Source organism: Haliotis asinina, chromosome 10 (assembly GCF_037392515.1).
Source record: "Haliotis asinina isolate JCU_RB_2024 chromosome 10, JCU_Hal_asi_v2, whole genome shotgun sequence".
NCBI lineage: Eukaryota > Metazoa > Mollusca > Gastropoda > Lepetellida > Haliotidae > Haliotis > Haliotis asinina.
This window is the reverse complement of record NC_090289.1, coordinates 8652441-8674554: the sequence shown is the minus strand read 5'-3', so window position 1 is coordinate 8674554 and position 22114 is coordinate 8652441. Positions and strand designations below refer to the sequence as shown.

General features: G+C 41.3%; 1 protein-coding gene across 2 annotated transcripts in view; it reads right to left on the bottom strand.

The window, feature by feature from the left end:
* The window catches only part of LOC137298137 (transmembrane protein 245-like), a 39070-nt gene that overhangs the window by 8077 nt on the left and 8879 nt on the right, over window positions 1-22114 (bottom strand). Inside the window, exons 8-16 of one of the 2 annotated variants that reach the window (XM_067830243.1) lie at window positions 21596-21686; window positions 14318-14416; window positions 10505-10657; window positions 9585-9707; window positions 9217-9359; window positions 8569-8669; window positions 8089-8263; window positions 6685-6848; window positions 4531-4591 (exon numbers count right to left, since the gene is read on the bottom strand). In XM_067830243.1, coding sequence (XP_067686344.1) covers window positions 4531-4591; window positions 6685-6848; window positions 8089-8263; window positions 8569-8669; window positions 9217-9359; window positions 9585-9707; window positions 10505-10657; window positions 14318-14416; window positions 21596-21686 — 1110 coding nt within the window. The remainder of the gene's footprint in view (window positions 1-4530; window positions 4592-6684; window positions 6849-8088; window positions 8264-8568; window positions 8670-9216; window positions 9360-9584; window positions 9708-10504; window positions 10658-14317; window positions 14417-21595; window positions 21687-22114) is intronic. The other variant, XM_067830244.1, reaches the window with a different exon arrangement.

Genomic DNA, 22114 nt, shown 5'->3' with positions numbered 1-22114 from the left:
AAAATAATTAGAAACAGATTCTTAAAGCTGACTTTATACTGATTTCACAAAACTTTAGTAAGAATTCTTCAAATGATGTTTTTTCTACATATTGAGAATACTGATTCTCTTGTAATATGTTGAAATGCTTGGGGAACAGATAAATAGGTATCGACTTGGCCAAGCACTTGATTAGTTGCAGAGAGAATCTTTGGTGACATCATGAATGTGTGGCTTCCTTTTCTGTCAGTTGAGCTTATGCAGAATGGACATGCCGAATTTCATCCATGAGATGACTCGGCTCCATAATAAACCAGCCTCACATTGAGTAAAGTTGAGTTTCTAATTCAGACCTGATTCATCATTTGATACAGTTAACCATCCACATTAACATATAGAAAGTTATTATCACTCCCATATATTTAGTGAGTTGTCAATGCGGTATTAATAGAAGAGATACCAGCCACTAACCCACGACCCATGAACATCTTGCATGAAACTATGGATACCTGTATGTCTAATGGATGGAATATAGTATATGAGGAATATAACATGACTATGAGCTATCTATATGATGTACATGCTTCACGATTGCCACTAACGATGTATGAATCTTCTTGTACAAAGATATAATAAATATATCGGCTAAGCGCTTGTCTACTAACTATGCTAACAGCATGAAGGGCATGAAGGGCCAAAACATCCAAGGCACTGAAATGAGTTCAGCTGTATACAGTCAAGTCTTGTTAATCCGACCTCCATTTATCCGACAGTTGGCTGTATCTGACGTCTTTGTTGGTAAGAAATTAAATAAATGTAACTTAGTCTCATTATTTAGTCTGACATCCTTACTAAGCTGACAATTTGCTGCGCAATGGCTGATGTTGGATTAACGAGACTTGACTGTACTTTGAAGCAGTCAGAAACCTTTGTTAATAGGTTCCTGTTTCTTGGTGTGTCTGTACAACACCAAGGTCATATGAGTCACCAAAATGAACCCCTTACAGCCTGACACCTGTATCACTAAAAACCTTTCCCACATCAAGCTGACAATCTTACAACACAACTCACAGACGGAGCGCACTATAAATCATGAAATCAATGCCCAAAATGCAAGTGAAGAATGTCAATCTGGACATATTAGACAATAATGTCATGGCATGCTTACTATGCATTGATAGAAACATTGAGCTACATAACAAAACTGACAACAAACAAGTTAGATTTAGACGTTCTTCTCACTAAGTTCTGTGTCAGTCGTTTTCAGTTTGTTTACAGAAGATGATCAAATAGTGATGAAGGTCGCAACCATGTACAATGACGTCTTTGTTCGGGGTAACCTTGTAAACCACGAGTAAAACCCTGATCAGCTATGTTGTGAAAATGTCCAGAAACAGCAAGCTTTGTCGATGACCTAATTGCTTTTAATTTCATGGAGGTTTGATTATTTTCCTAGCAGTTCAAGTTAACTAATAGTGTCATTTGCTGTCATCACAAACTTAAACTACTTACTATTTATTTGACCTACTACGTCATGTAAATCTATGAAAGATATTATTCAAAGGTAAGGCTATTCATACCTGTTTCAGGACCCAGTTAAGGCCCCAAATCACCACTTGCATTAATTTGGTGATTCATTAATTTCATGATCTAAAATAACCGACATGATTTTTCGACTGCGGTGACAACAGTGAGTATGGTGATGACAAACATTAAAGTTGTAACGCAAACAAAGGGCTATAACTCTGGATAGAACATTTTGGTGCCTCAGGCTGATTGATCATATAATGATATATATGATATATATGTTCCATAAATAATGATATACATGTTCCATGTGATCCAACTGATAACATCACACAGTGTAACGCCAACAAAAGTGAGACAACTCTGCGAAGAACCTTTCAGTGCCTTAGGCTGCTTGATCACAAATAATGACATATATGTTCCAAGTGATGAATCAATGGCAATAATGATGGTGAATCTCAAACAATATCCTGAAAGAAATGTTATCTACATAAAACATTGGGACATAGGCGATAAGGGTAGAAGACAACATATTGTACACGTCACTTCTAGTTTAAAAACATGAGACACCCCTTGTAACAGAACTCTAAATAATGTTGTGATACTGCTATATTTAATATTCTTAGTGCCCTGATCTTGTAGACTCCAGATGATAGGCTCAAAGCATTACGTAAGTTACATGCTTATGATCATGTCAAATTGTGCCCAGGTTTTATCATTATGCTAACATTTGTACAACGTTGATCTCCAGCTCAGAATCTATAAGGCACTTGATCACTGGATGTCAATCTCAACGACCAATTGTATCATAAATCTCAACTCCCTGGGGATCATACAACTCTTGCAACCACTAGGTGCACTGAGTTGATGTGGTTTTCTCATCATTACAAGGTATCCATTCACAGCTGCGAGAGCTGGGACACATAGTCACAGTATTTTGTCCAAGTTTACTACATGTTGCTGTACCCACAAATGGGCATTTGCATGTATTCATTGGCCACCATCTGGTCATATACCAACATATTCGTGGGTTCTTTTATGTGCACAGGGTTGTATACTGTACACTAGGGGTTGTAACAACACTGAAAGAGTCTGCACACAAAGTTGACTCCAAGGTTTTTACACCAAGTCACAGGTTGGTGACTGCTGATGTGCCATTAGTTGGGTCATCTGTACCAGATGTTGGCCATTTTGAACTAACCTCTCAATGTTGATACCATGTTTGTTACACCTATAAACAGTGGAATTATAACCAGAGATTAGCCAAAAGTGAACAATAAGACCAACAGTGAAATGTCTAAGATATATAACTTTTCAAAATTTTGGCAAGAATTTTTTCAGTAACCAAGGTTCTTTCATTTCCCTTTTGCACAAAAAATACTAGATATGCAAAAAAGGCTATATTTTTATGACCATCCAAATATTGTCACCCTGAGAGAGAAGTTGTTGTATGATTATGCTAAATACTAGATGACCAATCCCTAAAAATACTGGACACGAAAAGAAATGCAACTCTGGCTTCTTGTCAAGCTTTTAAAGAGAAGACATACACATGTATGCTCACTTTTATGAGATTACATTTTTCGAAAATTGCGTTTCTCTTGCTGTATAGTCTACATGGATACAGGACACTAAGTACATTCAATACAGCAGGGAAAGGTCACATGACCCTGTCTGGGTCGGAATACATGTGATGAAGACATATACGATATACGATGCACTTCAATCTGCATCCAATGACTTCATGCAGATAGTAGTGACCCCTGGAGGCAGGAACAGACAGCAGGTGAAGACAGGCGGGGATGTCAGACACCATATCAGCCATGTATACTATATGCTAGACCATATGTCTGATTGTCCTCGATTACATTTTATAAGCAACTGTCATTAGTGTCAAGCTCTGATGCCAAACAAAAGTATCCCAAACTGTGTCATCCAACCATGAACACCTAGTATTACCATGTCGCATCTATACCCTGGGAAAAGGACTATCGGCAACGCAAATAGCAGTGTGTAGTGCTTATTTTCAGTGATCCACTCAGCAGCAATGAAAACGAAGACATGACAAGGGAGATAACTCTTATATGTCCACACATCCACTGACACAGTTACTTCCCTTTTTGACAGACCAGAAATATGGGCAATTGTGTGTGTGATTAAACCAATGTAATTTGTCAATAAGCACGAAACATACTAAATGCCATCCACTCCTTAAATGAAATTTAAATGGATTTAAAAGAAAGGTCTTCTTGGGCAAAATAAATGAAAAAAATAATCGATCTTGGAGCTCTATATGGATTATAATTTGATTCATACCCTGAACACTGTAATGGACAAACTGGTCATGGAAATATATTTCATGGCTGCAAGATGACAAGCTGTGATGATAATATCCGGGGCTAAAATGGTGTAACACGATATTTTGTTTTTGGTTCAGTATTCAGTATGCCAAAACTGACTTTGAAAATATCATCTTCTCATTTTATGCACATTATTTAGGGAATGTCATCACGAATATTCCATGTTATTTAATTCTAGATGACATCTTCATGTCGGTACAATTTCTGACATTTCTGTGCCACTACTGTCAACAACTCATACAAATTCGATTGGACGAATAAGATCTTGTAAAGACACTTTTGTTTGGGTCCCGATCCCAAGAAGATTTCTTCACTGAACATTAACCAAACCAACAATGCCTTTCAATCAAAACGTTTATCCTATAGAGTTTTATTGTTAATGAACTGGACAGAATTGTACCGAACCGAGAGCTGCGTACAGCGATATCTGCCAAACCGTTGCATGGTGTACCACTGTTCACCAATAATATCGATAATGACAAAGACACGGTATACATGACTGCCACGGATACAGGGGAATCTAAGCACAGGGCTCCACTCCACAAAGCGATCATCAGCCTATGTTAAACTAAAGAGTTCTGATAATCTTAGTGCTAAGATTACTTTGTGGAACGGCGCCCTGATGTGCAAGGATAAAGCCCAGTGGTCAATATAAATGGTTCACCGTTTAACATTCCACTGGGTAGCATTCCTGCTTTGACTCATTGGGTGGCGAAATGCTACTCCTGGTATATAAACAAACACAGGTCAGATATGATATTGACAAACATTCCATTCAATTATCTAATAAACAACATTACACACAAATATTTATATCTTCTGTATATAAATTTGTTGATAAAGACTCCCATTATACTTTACAGAAGCATTAAAATTTATCTATTAGTGGTATGTATGCATACATTAAATGTTTATCATTATTGTATTCAATACACATTTTCAGAATTAGATGCATCAAGGGTATCCTTCACCACTGACACGCTCTACTGGTAGCATATAACGTAAAACAGTTTACTGTTTCAGGTATATTTTCTTATTTACAAAGCAATGTCATAAAAGAATAAGTACACTTTCAGTTATATACATGCTATTTAATCAAGGGCTTCATGCATGGCTTTGCAACGTCGACCCTTGTTTTCAGATGATGCTCAGAATAGTCGATTGACCATTTAACTATACCAGTAACTTCCCTATAGCTACTAAAACAATAATTAGGTTGATTTCTGACAAACATATTATGAATTGTCATGTCCTCATGTGCATCACATCTGCTAAAAAACTCCCAGAAAACAAAATTGATGTTTATAATTAGATGCGTTTGTGTGTTTTATGTCAGAAAGTATACATTACACTGGTCTCTTTAATATCATGCTCTGACCTTGACATTTATGAGACGTAAGTACATTCAGAGCTCATGCAAGTATGTTTTTGATCCATATTTACTTAATTAATTTTCTTAAAAAAATTCAGAACCCACAAGTATACATTTGGGGAATAGAAACTTGCTAATATTGTTCTTCATACTAATATTCCTAAGTATTCACATTTACAATAAACTTTTAAAAAAATATTGAAACTACACTGAAAACAAAAACACATGGATACAATTAGGGATACTGACAAATTGTAACAACACAAAGTTTATACGGGTACTATTTGTTCCACTTGAAGAACTTCTTCACTATTCCTACACCATTCTCAATCCAGACACTTTAAGGGTTCCCATGCCAGGTTACCATAGTAACACAATAACAGACTGATCAACAGACAACAAACAGCATCCTAGATCTAGAAGTCAGACATAGGCTCACTCGGCTCGAGTGTCATTCAAAATCGAATTTCCTTCACAATACTGGTTTTATTTATACAAAACAGGTCATGCTGCTTCATGAGAAAGTAATACTAATTAAGTGTGATGGGCTACTATACCTAATATTCATGGATTTAAAGTACAGTTTTTATTAAATCTAAAATAATTATAATACATGCTTTACCAAAAGATTCACATTTCCAGGGATCAGTATTCAAAACTAACATGTGTGCTCTTCTCTGATGAATAAATTCTGATAAGACGCAAACAAATTTACAAAATTTTTTATTGCAGATGAAAACACTTTACCAGATCTAATTTTCAGACTAGAGAAAACAAAATTTTATTTCTAATCCTGGAAGTGGTGACGAGTTTACAACTGACTTTCCATAACTGCCTTGTCAGCCATTTTGAAGTTTGTACTGCATGTAAAGAATAGGCAATCATGTTATGACTTAAGCAAGCATCTCAAAAGTGTCAGCAGGAATTTGATAACAACAAGACCACAGAGGACAAGTTAGATTTTTCTGTGAATTCTTTGGAAATATCTGAAATGTCTATGTCTGACTCTGATTTCAGAGTGCATGATTAAGTCTTACATTCTCACTCTAAAATGGCTGTTAGTCCTAGTACTGAAAATGTGAATGTAGCGTTGGCATACATTTTAACGTAGATCACACACTGAGTTTAGCTGGGAAGATATTAGCTGTTGTTACTGTAGTTCAAATACATTTTGCAATAACCGTCAATATCAACATTGTTAATCTCATGCATAAACATTATATAACTTACAAGTAGCCAATTACTTCCCATTAATGTCAAAATACATACAGAATGTTTAGTATTAATCTGATTCCAACTGGTTAAAGGAAACTTATTATTAACTTTGTAAAAGAGACAAAATATTGCAGGAATAGGAATTCTGCGGAATGAGGTTTGTTCAAGCACCAATGCTGTGACACACACCCAAAGTGCAAGTGGTGAACCCTGAAGCGATGATGAACTTACGTGGTCCTCCCTGTGGAGTGGTGGGGTCAGGCTGCATCATGGTGCCATAGATGTTGACGATGACGACCAGGAAGCACAACACAATGGGACCGATAATGGCGCCCTCAAGACCCAGGCAGTACATTCCTCCAGCAATGGCCAAGCCAGTCATGAAAGGGTGGCCACTAAATAAAAGCACACACACGAGTGAGGAAATGAGTTCTTTTCCACCTTTGTCATGATGGTATCAAGAACTAAGGATCTTGATCAGGGAATCAATTACCCAGCATGCTCTCTTAAACCTACTTCCCTGAACTAAATCGTACCATTTTAATTGCCCAAAAAAACAAATGCACCTCTAAGAAGCTGAATTCACAATTGGTTGAAAGTCAAGCGTTGAAATGTAGTTAAAAATGGAAATAATTGACTAAACTTAACTAAACTAAACAAAAGTTCAGCCCATAATAACTGTACTATCTAATTTTCATCTCCACACAACCTAATTACCCAGCTCACATCCTCAGGGATATGCATTGCTTAGAAACAGTGCTAGAAAGACAAATAGGTGTATAGACCCTATCCTAGTAGCATGTGAATGGAAAGGGATGTCACGATGAAACCACCACCTCCTAAATCAAATGATTTTACCACATAAAATATTTTTAAGCCTCTGCAGAGGCCTAAGGATCGAAAGCTAGATAATTTCCGTATAAAATGAACTATAAACGGTCACAATCGGATCTCTATCTGAACAGTTATAAGCCATGACTCACCAAAAAACAACTACCTCCACAATTCCGCCACAAAATCATGGATCACCCAAGACATTGAAAATTCACATTAAAATAGTGAGTGAGTGAGTTAAGTTTAACGCCCCTTTTAGCAATATTCCAGCAATATCACGGCAGGGGACACCAGAAAATGGGCTTCACACATTGTACCCATGTGGGGAATTGAACCTGGGTCTTCGGCGTGACGAGCGAACGCCTTAACCACTACGCTTCCTCACTGCCCCCACACTTAAATAGTACTAGGGTAGGGTCTATATACCTATATGTCTTTCTAAGACTGTTTGTAAGTGATACGTGCCCATGTGATCCCATATTGTCCCCAAGCACCTGTCACTGCCTACTGATGAAAGACGCTGAGTGTTTTCTCTTCACATTTTTTTTGCCAGCATGCCATAAAGATGTTAAGTCACAAAATAGTAAAACTGTCTAAATTATTTCTAAATATCACCTCCTTACACAATGGTGACAACATGTATATATTCAATGCTAAACATCTAACCAATCCGAGACATTATGTCAAATAGTACATAGGAGCTATTTGCTGATCTATAAGTTAAACAATGTTACAAAAGTTCAATCAAAAAATTCATCAAAGCATTAGATTTTCTAAGCAGACTGAAAGTTTTCTTCTCACCCCTTGATCTCGCTATAGATGGCAGTGTCTACAACATAGGCTGGCAGCATGTGCACGATGAAGAGTAAGATAGCCAAAAGACCTTGACCTTGACCCAGCCAGAGCTCCAACATTGCAGGGAAGGCAGCCCAGTAGGTGCCAACAAACGGGATGGCGCCAAAGATGGCTGCGAGAGCTGAAGATAACAACCAGAACTTAAACAGGATGTTCCATACTTCATGGACATGTTGGTGCATACAACAGTTAGCCATTGAGGATGGAAAGGCAATATCAGAGAAAACCACTGAGGTGAGGTCAAATTGGGTTTGCATCCAAGATTACAACACTTATGAACAAGGTGCATATTTGTTCTGATTTTGAACTTTATGCAATTTTTTGCATAACGCATGCCAGGGGCACTTTGTGAGAATTCAAGAAAAATCTCTGTCTTAATGCAACTATACAGAACTTGTGGTATCCATGACAACAGTGTTGCCTCACCTGATGGTATGAAGACGATGTTGACGCCAAATACCAAGTGTGTAAGCCAGGTGAACAAGCCATAGAAAGAAGCCATCTTCAGGGAAGCCATGAACACTCCACTGGAAAGGAAGTCTTTGCTATCAATGGGTGTAATAATTTAAATGTTTGGAAAAAACTGATTTAAAAAGCAATGCCTTTCAGGCTTTCGGATCTCAGATGAATGCTCATTGGTGCCATGTAGACAAATTTTAACAGAAAATAAACGGGACAAGTAGTTACACAAACATGTCGTAGCTACACTCTTGCCTGCATTCTTGTGATGTGCTTGTGACAGAGTCAAGGCATGGTTGTTCAAAATTAACTCTTAATTCATCTATTGTTAAGTGTTTCATTGTTTGTTTGTTGTTTAAGATCATACGCAGCAATATTCTGCTACACAATGATGATCAGTAACTAAATGAGTCTGGACACCGTTGAACATCATGTGCCCCAATCTACTGGGATGTGATGATTGTGATGCAAGTCAGCAAACCTGACCTTCCGATTCTCTTAGCTGTCTTTAGCAAACACCCTCTTCTACTTCCCCCACCTGTGATATCTACCTGACTGCCTCCTACCAGGACCGCCAATCTTGCTGTCCCCCACCTGAGAGCATGTGATATCTACCTGATTGCCTCCTCTACAGCGCCACCCATCTTGCTGCCCCCTTGCTGCGATCCTGCGGGGCTCATGCTGGAGAACCACTCCAGCGGTTTGTACTGGTTACCACTAGATGCCAGCAAGTAGAATAAGGTCGTCAGAAACAAGATCTGGAACAATTACACATCCATTATTAGTAACTCAGCAGATATTTGACAGTTATCATATTGACAAGTTAAACAGTGTTGGGCCCAACTGCACCATGCCCCACTGACTGCCATCATTTCTCTTTGGTTCCTCGTTCACTAAGGCTCCCCAGATAAGAAGTATTTTAGCTGCACTTGAAACATGGCCCTTGTCTCTACCACCATGAATGGTTATTCGGAAATACTCACAGCTGAGATGATAAAATTCAAGATGGCTGTTCCTCCTCCTAGAACCATGGACAAGATGGCGGTGACGATGTTCATCATGAGGTCCATGTTGGACTTGATCACCATCCAGAGAGATTCAAAGACCTAAAACACAGTCACCAGAGACGATGGACAGGTTGGTTCAGAAGAGTAACGTCATGAAACATTGTCAACCTATTAGTTCACAGGCCATCAAACATGTTCTAAGCCATCAATATTTTGATACAAATGCAAACATTAGACCACAGGGCTGATAATGAAGTGAGTTTAGTTTTACGCTTCACTCAGCCGTTTTCCACCTATATAATCAAATCTGCACCAGACAATCCAGTGATCAACAGCATGAGCATCAATCTGTGCAACTGGGAACAGATGACATGTGCCAACCAAGTCAGTGAGCCTGACCACCCGATCCCATTAGTTGCCTCTTACGACAAGCAGAGTCACCATTTGTGGCAAGCATGGGTTGCTGAAGGGCTACACTACCCCAGACCTTCACAGGTCACTGATAATGCAGGACATTTTAGATACATCATCATTCAAAGGATTGTTATTGATCCAATAAACTATATGATAAATCTTGTATGACAATCCAAAAATCATTTAAAACATTTGATATAGCACCTCACAAGCTAACAATATCAATGTAATGTCTGCTTCAAATGCTTCAAAGTCTACTGTTCACAATTACTTTTAATTTCCTGATGGAAAGAGTGTTTGTTTTGACAATGAGAGTGAAATGTACATATAGTATTGATACTGGGTAACTAATTACAAGATTGTAAGGTTCATTCCTAACAGACAAATGGACTCAAACCACCAACAAAAGGTGAGGACAATTTGACACTGCAAGGTTCAGTGTGTACTAATTCTGCGTGCATTGAAGTCAAATGTCAACTCACAGACATGAAAGTGCCAACATTATCCTGTGCGAAAGACACGAGACTGCCAACGTTGAACAATCCGTCACCCTGGGATACCATTTCCCACATGGCGGTCATATTGGTGATGTCAGGAAAATCAGGGGAACTAGGGCGTGCCACTTGGGTGGTGTTCTGGAACATAAACATCTGATGATACAGGAACACTGGTTTACTTATACTTAAACACTCGTTTACCACAGCCCAAATATAGAACGACATATTTTTACCAGAGCTGTTAGCATGGAAGGTATAGTTAGAATCATGATACACTTGTAAATCATACCTGTACAGCAAACTGTATCATGATACTGCATCAGTTATCAGAATATTTACGGTACGTCCCTCTAGGCCTCATGCTACTTTTGGATGAAAAAAGTTCGCATGTTAAGTTTCAAGCAAATGATTATCTTTTTGAAGTAAAAATGTTGTGAATCTCTTGATGATATCCCAGCAACATATGCATGTAATGAGAGGCTACTAAATGTCCCAAATATGAACCCGGCCCATATTTTCAAAGCTCTTAAAATGGTCGCAGGTTATGGTACTCTCAGACCTTAATTCAGAATCAGAATCAGAATCAGGTCAAACCTGGGAAATGAACCCAATCTAATGACCACAGGATACAGACATGTCTAAGGCAGGCAACTCTGTCACCATCATTTAGAATACTTAAGTGTTAGTAATTGCAAGAAAGGATTTTAACTGATGATCAGAAATAGAAAGAAATAAAGAAGGAATATGAGAATACAAACAGAAACACAGATCTCAATGAAAGAAAGAAAAATGAAACACATATGACAATAGAGAGATTATGATTCTACATCGCTCTTGGCAATATTCTAGCAATGTCACAGAAAGTTGTTTAGAATGTAACCTGCTTCATCAGTATGACAAGTAAACACTTCAACATGAAGACTACACATCACCTAAATGACAATATGTTACAAAACAAGGAAAATGAAAATGTGAGAAATCATGTTAATATTTGTGACAGGTTAAAAAAGGATTCACTTCACAATAAAATAGTAAACAAAATAAAAAATACATGTTAAAATAAACCACAGAGATCATATGTATTTCATTTTCACAAAGGGAAGAAGTTCGACTGGCACTTCATCGACAACATTACAATCTATGTTGAAAAGTCACTTGTACAGAATAAAGAAGTTGTATGTTCTTGAAAATAGTCCTCATTTTTCATCTACCCAACATCTAAAATGCCAACAAAAGACTGCTGGGTTGTGGTTAGACTGCTGGGTTTTGTGTAATACAGTGTTCATATGTGGTGTTGGCAAAAATATTTGACAATATTCATGTAGAATGCAGAACTGTTCCAATACAGATAGTTACAACCGAGCGTGAGAGTGATCTCCCCTGACAATATAACAGTATGGCGTGTACTTTTGTACACAAGATGTATGCTCAAAGTGCTAACATTATTGCCTCAATCAGAGGGTCAGTGTGCACATATCCAAAGGTTGACTGACATATGACCATGTTATCTCATCCCACCAAGTACCCATTCACTGCTGGTGAAAAGGGGCAATTTCTTTCAGCTTCTGAATAGATGAGACCACATGCCATGTGTGCTTTGTTGTTGTGTATGACTGAAACTTAAGAGCCTCAGGAAGGTCAACGAACTAATTATTCTCTGCAAAATTTTAATTTTAATTTAACTGATCTGTGATGTGTGTCCTTCTGCATGATACCCTTATCACTGGTTATCACATTGTTGGATCCGACATGGGTAATCTTCAGGGTTTTTCTATAAGTGTTCACAGGATGGAAGTTAGATATTAAGCCACAGGACCATCATACTGAAGTAAATATAAGCACTACCACATGGTCAGCACATACAAATTCACTCAGTGTATACATGAATACAAAAAATAACAGGTCCACCCGTAACTGGTCATCTAATTTCCTCAAATATAAATTAAGCATTTGTTTCATCACAAGATATCTCAGAAGCAAACCTAACTTTACGCACTACTGTGTCTATCCATGTCGACATTTCTTCCACACCAACTGTTTCTATTTTATTCATTCAACTAAAATTTAAACACCTTTCACATGTTAATTGTATGACTTTTGAGCTGGAATATTTTATCATAATAGGACAGAATAACAATTGCTTAAGGAAAAAGGATCAATGCTCTTTCTTGGGATTGCCAAAATGTTTACCCAAAGAACAATTATAACCTCAAAATTAAATCACTTACTTAGGCTTCATGTCCCTGAATATCAAATGGTCCCAGAACCAAAACTGACATGTCAAGTAATAATCACAATTATTCTTGTGAGACTTTTCAAATAATTGGTCAAAAAGCAATTGACACAGATTGACATTACAAGTTGTTGGAAAAAACCCAAGCATAGTTTGTGCCTTAATGGCACCAGATTTGTTTATCATTTATGGAAATCCATGACTCCATTTACAATGTATCCCATCATCCCACACGGTACAACCTCCACATCAACGATGCATCAACCACATCATACTGCCACCACCAAGAGAAATACTGATGGGAGCGGGAGGCAATACTTCTACCTTCGCAGGGAGGTTATAGTAGATAGGCAAATCCTTTATCCCAGAGAGGAATACACTCCAAGAGGCTTGTGATTGGCTAGAATTCTGTGCATAATAACATCATGTAACTATGGTAATGGGGATGACTTTTTTGTTGGTAAATGGTTACTATGGAGACTATTACCAAATAAAATTTCAAATATAACAAAGAAAGTTTGACTATGCAACACTACAAGATACAGGAAAATTATTCAAAGAAATATCAAATTAATGAAAATAGTGAAAATAGAACAAGACAAATAAAATTACAATTACACATGCTTTTCAGACACAGGAAATATGAAAAAAAAATCCCCAGAAAATTTTATTACAGTCTCCAACAAAATAACCATGGTAACACTAATTAGTGATTAAGTGCAAGAAGCATAATATCTGTTAGGGATTTTTGTTGATTCAGTTAAATGTCGGGAAGATAAGGGGAAAATATATGTTTGCCAATAGGTTACCAACAAATTCATTTATGTTTCTCAAAATTTCATTATTAATATATTTAAGTACAGTGGAAGCCCTCAAAAACAACATCCCTCCAATCTGGCATTCTCTCAATATCTGCACAAGAATTTGATCTCGGCAGAAGTTAGTTAATTTACGATCATCTGCACCCGGTAATCTGGCATCAGCCTCCTCCACACTTCGGCACAATACAAACCTCCCAATTGATTGACTGTACAGTTAGCTGTTAACGCTCACAAAACCAGTGAATTACAGTTAAGTATGGTGGTTAAACATAAGTAGGTGACGTAAACTGGCACTTGTTGCTTGGCAAATTAAAGTAATTGGTGTCTACCAATTTGTGAGTCACTTGCCATGTCAAGATGGCATTGAAGATTAGCGAAATGTGTTTTAACAGCACAGTGGATTACGGTTAATATCATTCTTAGGTTGAAAAGGGAAAAGTTCGCTTAAGTGGCATGCTCACTATACTGGGATATTTTTAGAGGGCTTCCACTGTATTTCATTACAAACCCTTCATATGGGCATATTGATAACAAGAAATTGGAGGTAACTTGTATACAAAAGAAATCATCAGTTTGGTCACAAGGAGAAACTTTTAAATGGTATAATAACAAATAATATTTCCGAACATAATCGTAGAAATTAAACATAAAATGGGCTCAGAACTGAATTTGACAAACTGATTTGCTATGAAGCTTGCAGTTTTCCCCATGCAGTCATATACAAGTGAGTGAGTGAATTCTGACCTTGGCAAACCAGCTTTGGTACAGTTGATCCCACACTTCAAGGACACGAACCTCCAACTCTGTGTTGTTCTGTCCTTCCGCATCTACCAAGCTGTGAACCTACACAAGATGACATCCATGTGCACATAGAACAAAATGAGATTGTGATTTTATCTGGGTTAATCAATTTATTAAAATCTAAATATTTTAGATATTTAAATACTTACCTTACCATAGGTCTTATGCATATTACCTCTAGCTTCGCTAAACGAGATCAGACAGTCGTTGATTCGCCATCCCCTCGATGGCTACCTCATGTAATCTACGAATGTAGTCACGGAAGTGACGTGATCTCTCCACTCGCGCGAGAGCGCAGAATCCAAAATTCACTTTTACCGTCAACCGGAAGGTCCGAAGAGTCCAAAGTGGGGAGGAGCATCCAGCGTTGGGAGGGAGTCATCGCCCTATGGTAAGGTAAGTATTTAAATATCTAAAATATTTAGATTTTAATAAATTTTTAACTTACCTTACCATAGGTCTTATGCATATGGCTTCGACAGATGGATGGTGGTGTGGACTCCGGAGGACCATCCCTCAGCAAACAGTGCACATGCATCAGGAGAACACGGGAAAGCCAATGTCAACGGTCTCAGGATAATACCTGGAACAGGACAAAGAGCAACCCAATAGAACTCCAAAGAAAAACCGACGCACCCTGGGGGTGAGGTTAATCTTAAGACCAAAGGTAAGTAGAAGTGTAGTTACCTAATGGGCGGATGGTCGGGTAAGTTGCTGAGCAACCACCAATGGACCAAATGACTGTAACCCCTCCACGTCTTCAACTGCCAAGTCCCTCAAGTAGTGGGATGCGAAGACAGTTGATGACCTCCAGAAACAGCCCTCCATGATCTGCGGTACTGTGCAGTTCCGATGGAGGGCCATCGTAGACGCCAAGGCCCTGATCTCGTGCGGGTTACTTGCTACCGGATGAGGCAGGTGCTTGTCGTCATAGGCCGCCAAGATAGTCGATCTGAACCAGAGGGCAATAGTATTTCTGTTTACTTCGCCTTTGCAGGACACGGCAACGGGAATGAATAATCTTTTGCGGGATCGTCTCCTAGAGGCTGACCTTTTAATATAGCATCTGAGAGCCCTGACTGGACATAGTAGCTCCTCCTCCAAGTCATGATGACCCAGGATCGTAGACAAAGGAGGGATGGAAAATAGCCTGTTAGGCTGCCCGGGAAGCTGGTTCTTAGCCACAAAATCCCAAAGCAAACCCAAATGAACACGTCCGTGTCTTGACTGTTCAAATCGGATCTGAGTAACGTCAAGAGCATGGATCTCGCTGACTCTAGCCGCTGTTGCCAATGATAGTAAGAAAACCGTCTTCTTGGAAAGATGTTCAAAGGAGGCTTCTTCTAATGGCTCGTACGGCGGCCCTCTGAGATGTTGAAGGACAACATTAAGATCCCAAGCTGGAGGACGGAACTTGGCCTTCTGGTCTTCCAGCTTGAAAGCTTTGAGAAGCGCAATAAGTTCTGGTATCTTGGAGATCTGTGTATCTGACTTGATAGCAAGGACAGAATTCAAAGCTGACAAATAGGTGCCTAAGGTACTGCCTTTGAGATGTCTAGAGTTCCGTAGGTAGAGAAGGAACTGTGCCACAAACTGAGGAGATGCTGCCATGGGATCTTGAGATCTTCGTGCGCAAAAATTCTCAAAAGAGCGCCATTTGTCGTCATATAAAGAACGGGTAGAAACTCTATGCGCGCGAGCTATAACGTTCGCCACGTGCGCAGAGTAGCCCTTAGCCTTTAATGCTCTCTGCAGATGACCCATGCGTGAAGATGGAATCGCCGTGGATCCTGATGCAGCTGTCGACTGTGTGGATGTCGAAGCAGATGCAACCACTCTGGAAGTTTGTAAGGGTCTCCGCTGGCGAGCCGTCGAAGATCGGGAAACCACGATCTGGCTGGCCACCAGGGTGCGACCAAAAGCAGTCGGAGGTTCCGCGTCAGTCTGATCTTGGCGATTACATACGAGAGAAGGATTGGAGGAGGGAACGCATATGCGTCCAGGCCTTCCCATGATAGAGACATCGCGTCGACTGCCCACGCCTGTGGATCCGGTACGGGAGATACGTACGTTGGTAACTGGTGATTGAAACTGGTGGCAAAAAGATCTACCAGTGGTCTCCCGAGTTGCCAGCAAATCTGGCGAAATGCGTCCGGATGAAGCATCCACTCCGTCGGGGATGGTTTGCCGGGGCGCGACAGGGCGTCTGCCAGGATGTTTTTGCAGCCGGGAATGTGACGAGCCGCGATCACAATGCCGTTGCTGTCTACCAGATCCGCTAACAGGAACATCTGGTCCAGAAGTTGTTTGGACCTGGTTGTACCCTGATTGTGAATCACCCACACGACCGTGGAATTGTCGGACGCTACCAGGAGTCTGGAGTTTGTTAGAACCGGTAGCCAGTGGCGGACCGCTAGGATGACTGCTTGCATCTCCAGGTTGTTGATATGCCACTCCCTTTCGGCGTCTGACCACAGCCCTGAGGTTGTCTGGCCGTTCAAGTGAGCGCCCCATCCCAAGAGGGATGCGTCTACAAACAATTCGTGGTTGTGGTTGAAGCTTGTCAAACAAACACCGGCACAGACATTCCACTCTACCGTCCACCACCTGAGGTACTGATGCAGGTGCGGGGGTAGAAGAAATGATGACTGGAGGTCGTTCTCTCGAATGAATGGTAATAGGAACCTCTGTAGTGGGCGCAGCATAAGCCGTCCTCTGAGGGTGAGGTCCTGCGCCGACGTCAACAAGCCCAACAGAGACTGCCATTCTCTGAGGGTGAGAGGTAGGGACAGAGCTCGATCCGTAAAGGCGAGAATCTTCTGCCATCGATCGGGAGGGACCCTGACCAGATTGAGCCGAGTCAGGAACAACCCCCCAATGAAAGTTAACTCCTGCGTTGGTTCCAGTTGCGACTTCTCGATATTGATAATCCATCCCAACTGCTGAAGTAGGCGTGTGGAGAAGTCCAGTTGTTTGCGTAGCAACTGAGGATTGCAGTGATTTAGAAAACAATCGTCGATGTAAGGATCGAAGTCTATCCCCCGGAGGTGCAGAAACCGGGTGACAGGCAGTGTGACCCGAGTGAAAAGCCACGGGGCCGTAGAAATTCCAAACGGCAGCACTCGCCACTGGTAGTGTACTCCGTTGAATATGAAACGCAGGAATTTCCTGTGGCGTGGGAATACAGGAACGTGCAGGTAAGCATCCTGTAAATCTAGGCTGGCCATCCAAGCACCGGGTGACAACTTGGCTCGGATCTGATCCAGTGACGTCATTCGGAAATGCGGGGGCTCGGCTAAATACAGGTTGTTGAAAGACGCCATGTTGTGAATCATCCGCATTTTGGTGGAACCTTTCTTGGGTATCAGGAAGATGGGTGAATAGAACCCCGGGGAGTGATGGGGTTCTGACACTATCTCTATAGCATGTTTTGTTCATAAAATGTTGATGTTTTCTAGTATAAGTACCTGTTGATCTATTGAGTACACTCGTGACCGGGGAGTGGTAGTCAACGGCGGAGCTCTGGCTAGTGGTAGCTTGTAGCCGGCTCTCAGGATCTTGCAAACAAACGGGTCTTCCAGGAATGTCCAGTTGGCCCAGAAGATCTCTAGTCTCCCACCTACAGGGGTCGGATGAACTGGTACGACTGGGGGTGGGAGGTCCCAGTCGTAGTAGTCCATGGCTTCAGCGGCCGGAGTAGGGACGCTTGCCCCTACCTCGACCGGACGTAGCTGGGGCATCCCTGCCGCGTTCTTGAGGCTTGCGCTGGACATCTGAGTCCTTGGTACGACCTCGTCCCCTCCCAAACGAGGAACGGATAGACTCTCTCCTGGGTACATATCTTTTCTTGGCATTACCCCTGGCTCGGCCACGAAATGCAGAGCCAAGGCCTCGAAAGTTGACAGCGCCACTTCCGTGTTAGTAAGTTCGGCATGTTGTTTATACACCGTCGGTATCTTTTCATCAAAGAGGAACTTAGACGTAAATGGTGCACGAAGTAGTTGACGTTTAAATTCCTCTTGCCAAGAACAAGCATCTAAAAATCCAGATCGGCGCATAGTAGTAGTCATGGCTAGCGCCGCGCGTAAATGTCCAAGTAGGTCATGGAGTACTCTGCCTTGCCAAGCAAAAATGGTAGTTAAATGATCCACCCTCGAGGCATTATCCTCTGACAAATCCAAGGCTGCAGCGGAGGTGGCTGACGCAAGCGCCGAGATAGGTTTAAGCATACGTTTCAGTTCCGTATCAATAGCTGCTAGCTTTGAATCCTGAACTCTGTAAGATGACGGAGTTGAGCTTGACAACCTTTTAATTGAATCGTCTAGCACCGCCCCGTTGTCGGCAAAATCCAGACTGTGTACTTTATAATCTGATTTCTTAGACTTCGACGCTTTGATGGTTGGATTTAAGGATAACTTCGCAAAGTCCGAGTCTAACAAAGCAACCGCATCCGCCACCATAGGGTGTGGTGGAATAAGTAACTCAGGAGACAAGTGAATCGACGCCGGGTTGCTTGAATCCGAAGAAGGGGAAGGACAGTCCGGTAATCTGTCGGCAATCCACTCAAAGACAGCAGTTAAGGGAAGATAGGTGCCATCACTATCACCAACATTGCCAGGTTCCTCCTCATAGTCTGGACAAAAGAACTGTTCCTCGTGATCCTCCCAGGAAATAGAGGTTGATTCTCGTCGCTGACTCGAGTTGGAAGCAGAGTTCTTAGTGTTAAATTCCTTGCAGGAAGTCCGCAGTGGTTCCGGCGATCGTGAACACTGGGATCTAGAGAGACGCCGTGGTGATCTTGACCGAGATCGCACTCTACGTCTACTTCTGGTACGTGAGTCTTCCTCTAAGGAGCGCCTTGGAGAGCGGGAAACAGACCGGGAACGCCGGCGTCTGCTACGGTGTGGAGAACGAGAGCGCCGACCCTTCGGGGACCTAGAACGAGATCTGCGCCGGGAGCGCTCAGCCTCTAAACGACGAGCGCGCTCTTCATCCAACTGGCGCTGTAACATTTCTTCTTTAGTCAGCGTATGAGACACTCTGGGGATTCGATAAGAAGTAGTTATAGGAGCAGGGTCCGGCAACAACATTGGCGCTGGCGTTGGTACAGGCGCTGGCGTCGGAATAGGCGCTGGCGTCGGAATAAGCGCTGACGAAAACACCGGTGCTGATGTAAACAAAGGCGCCGGGACAGGCAGTGGCGCCGGGACAGGCAGAGGCGCTGGTACAGGCAACGGCGCTGGCGTAAGTCTAGGCGCTGTCGTTGGTAAAGGTGTAGACAACGAGGTAGGGAGTACAGCAGCGCCCGGTGTCAAGAGAGATCGCAGAAGCTTCTGAACTTCAGGATGGGATAAGGCATCCGGGTGAGATAAATCTACAAAGGCGTCCGAACGCGTAGGCTCTGGAGAGGAGCGCGCCGGCGTAATAGATGAGCGCCCCACACTAGGTGTTGATACTGGTACTGAAGGCGGTGGTAGATCCTGGTCGTCAGGTAAGGATCCCAAGGAAGACGCTGGCGACGACATTCTTCTCTTACGTTGTGTAAAACGTTTCCTCCGAACCGCCAAAAAGGTCTTGAAATCGGCGAGAGATAACGCTTGACAGTGTAGGCACCGATTATCGCTGGAGCAAACAGCGGACGCACAATCCGGACACCAGGGATGTGGGTCTTTGGCTGACTTCTGCCCCTTGCAGACAGTACAATAGTGTCGAGTCATACACAAAAACTGTAACAGACAAGAAACCAAGACTTGACGATATGTTGATACAATACTAGGAGAAAAAACCCCCTACATAAAAATGTAGAAAGTAGTTGCACCCCTACGTAAAAAATAGACACACCCGTAAATGCGGGGCAGCGAAAAAACAACAACCACAATGGCTGCCTTCGCTACGCTGAAATTCATGGCAGAAAATGGTATGATAAATACCGAAAACACAAGTGAAAATGACCAAGCATGGGCAGAAACATGACGGGCAAACAACCAACAAGATGAATTACCCCCATGGACGCCATACCGTTCTCACCTACGACACGGACAAGCCCTGCCTGAGTGAGAAAAGAACAACACGAGGTAGCAAGGTAAGCACATTAAATGCTTGTATGACTTGACTTTGATACATAATGAGGGGATACAAACCATACCTACCAAGGAGTAGCAACTTTATTGAAACTACACACAGTAGGAAAAAACTGCAAACCAACACGTCCGTTCGCACGAACGCTAAAGGTAAAAGTGAATTTTGGATTCTGCGCTCTCGCGCGAGTGGAGAGATCACGTCACTTCCGTGACTACATTCGTAGATTACATGAGGTAGCCATCGAGGGGATGGCGAATCAACGACTGTCTGATCTCGTTTAGCGAAGCTAGAGGTAATATGCATAAGACCTATGGTAAGGTAAGTTAAAAATTTAACGGTTCACATGAAGCATTAAAAATGATGAGAGAATGGATATTAAGGACCATGTGTTTAACATGCAGATAGCTGCTATTGTGTTTAGTAAAGGAAATGAAAAGGTTTAATAGTTACTATGGATCATGTGGAAAATATGGACAACATTGTTATTAGAAAATTTAGCTCTGTTGATGTATATAAAAGAGGGATCATGACTATTCACATGAGAAATTTGATATGCACAAATCAGTTTGTTACCATGAAAACATATGAAGTCAAAACAAGGTTGTTGCCATGCAACATGGGAAAAGTGAAGAGATTGTTACCATGGCGCATGGGAGAAGAGAAGACAAGGTTGTTACCATGGTGCATGGGAAAAGTGAAGACAAGGTTGTTACCATGGACATGGGAAAGCTGAAGACAAGGTTGTTACCATGGAACATGGGAACAGTGAAGACAAGGTTGTTACCATGGTAATGGAAAAGTCAAGAGAGGGTTGTTATCATGGCAAATGGGAAAAGTGAAGAGGTTGTTACCATGGAGCATGGGAAAGTTGAAGACAAGATCGTTACCATGGAACTTGGGAAAGGTGAAGACAAGGTTGTTACTACAGAAGATGAGAAAGGTGTAGACAAGGTTCTTACTACAGAAGATGGGAAAGGTGAAGACAAGGTTGTTACTACAGAAGATGGGAAAGGTGAAGACAAGGTTGTTACTACAGAAGATGGGAAAGGTGAAGACAAGGTTGTTACCATGGAGCATGGGAAAGGTGTAGACAAGGTTGTCAGACATGAGAATGTAAACTGGATGTGTATGTGGACATACCATGGAGGCGATGTAGTCCCGGCCGTAGATGTAAGCATTCTCAGCCATGGAGTCCATAGCCTTCTCCATGTCAGTGCTGTTGGGCAGCCATCTGCAGATATGACACATTGTTTACATGGGTTGTCAGAGCAACTCAAAAACTTTCTGACTGTTGTATTAGGTCTTGAGTCATGGGACATTGCTTGAATTACTACAAATACAAAAGAAGGATTACCCAAAGTGGTATTCCTCAAATCAGAGCCACTGAGACGTAGCTGAATTATTGATTTCTTTGAGTTTCCTTCAGTTCAATACCTATTCTCTGTTGGCTTAAACAGTATGTACCATTGACCATATACTGGGATTATGGAGCAAAAAGAGAGATGCTAAATGTACGATAAGTTTATAAGTGATTGTGGGTTTATTATTAAAGATCTATTCAAAAGCTTTATTACAGAACAAAGCAATTATAGACTTCACATGAGGAATATGTTTTAAAGACATGAAAAAATCAAGATTCATCTCAGGCTCTATCACAGG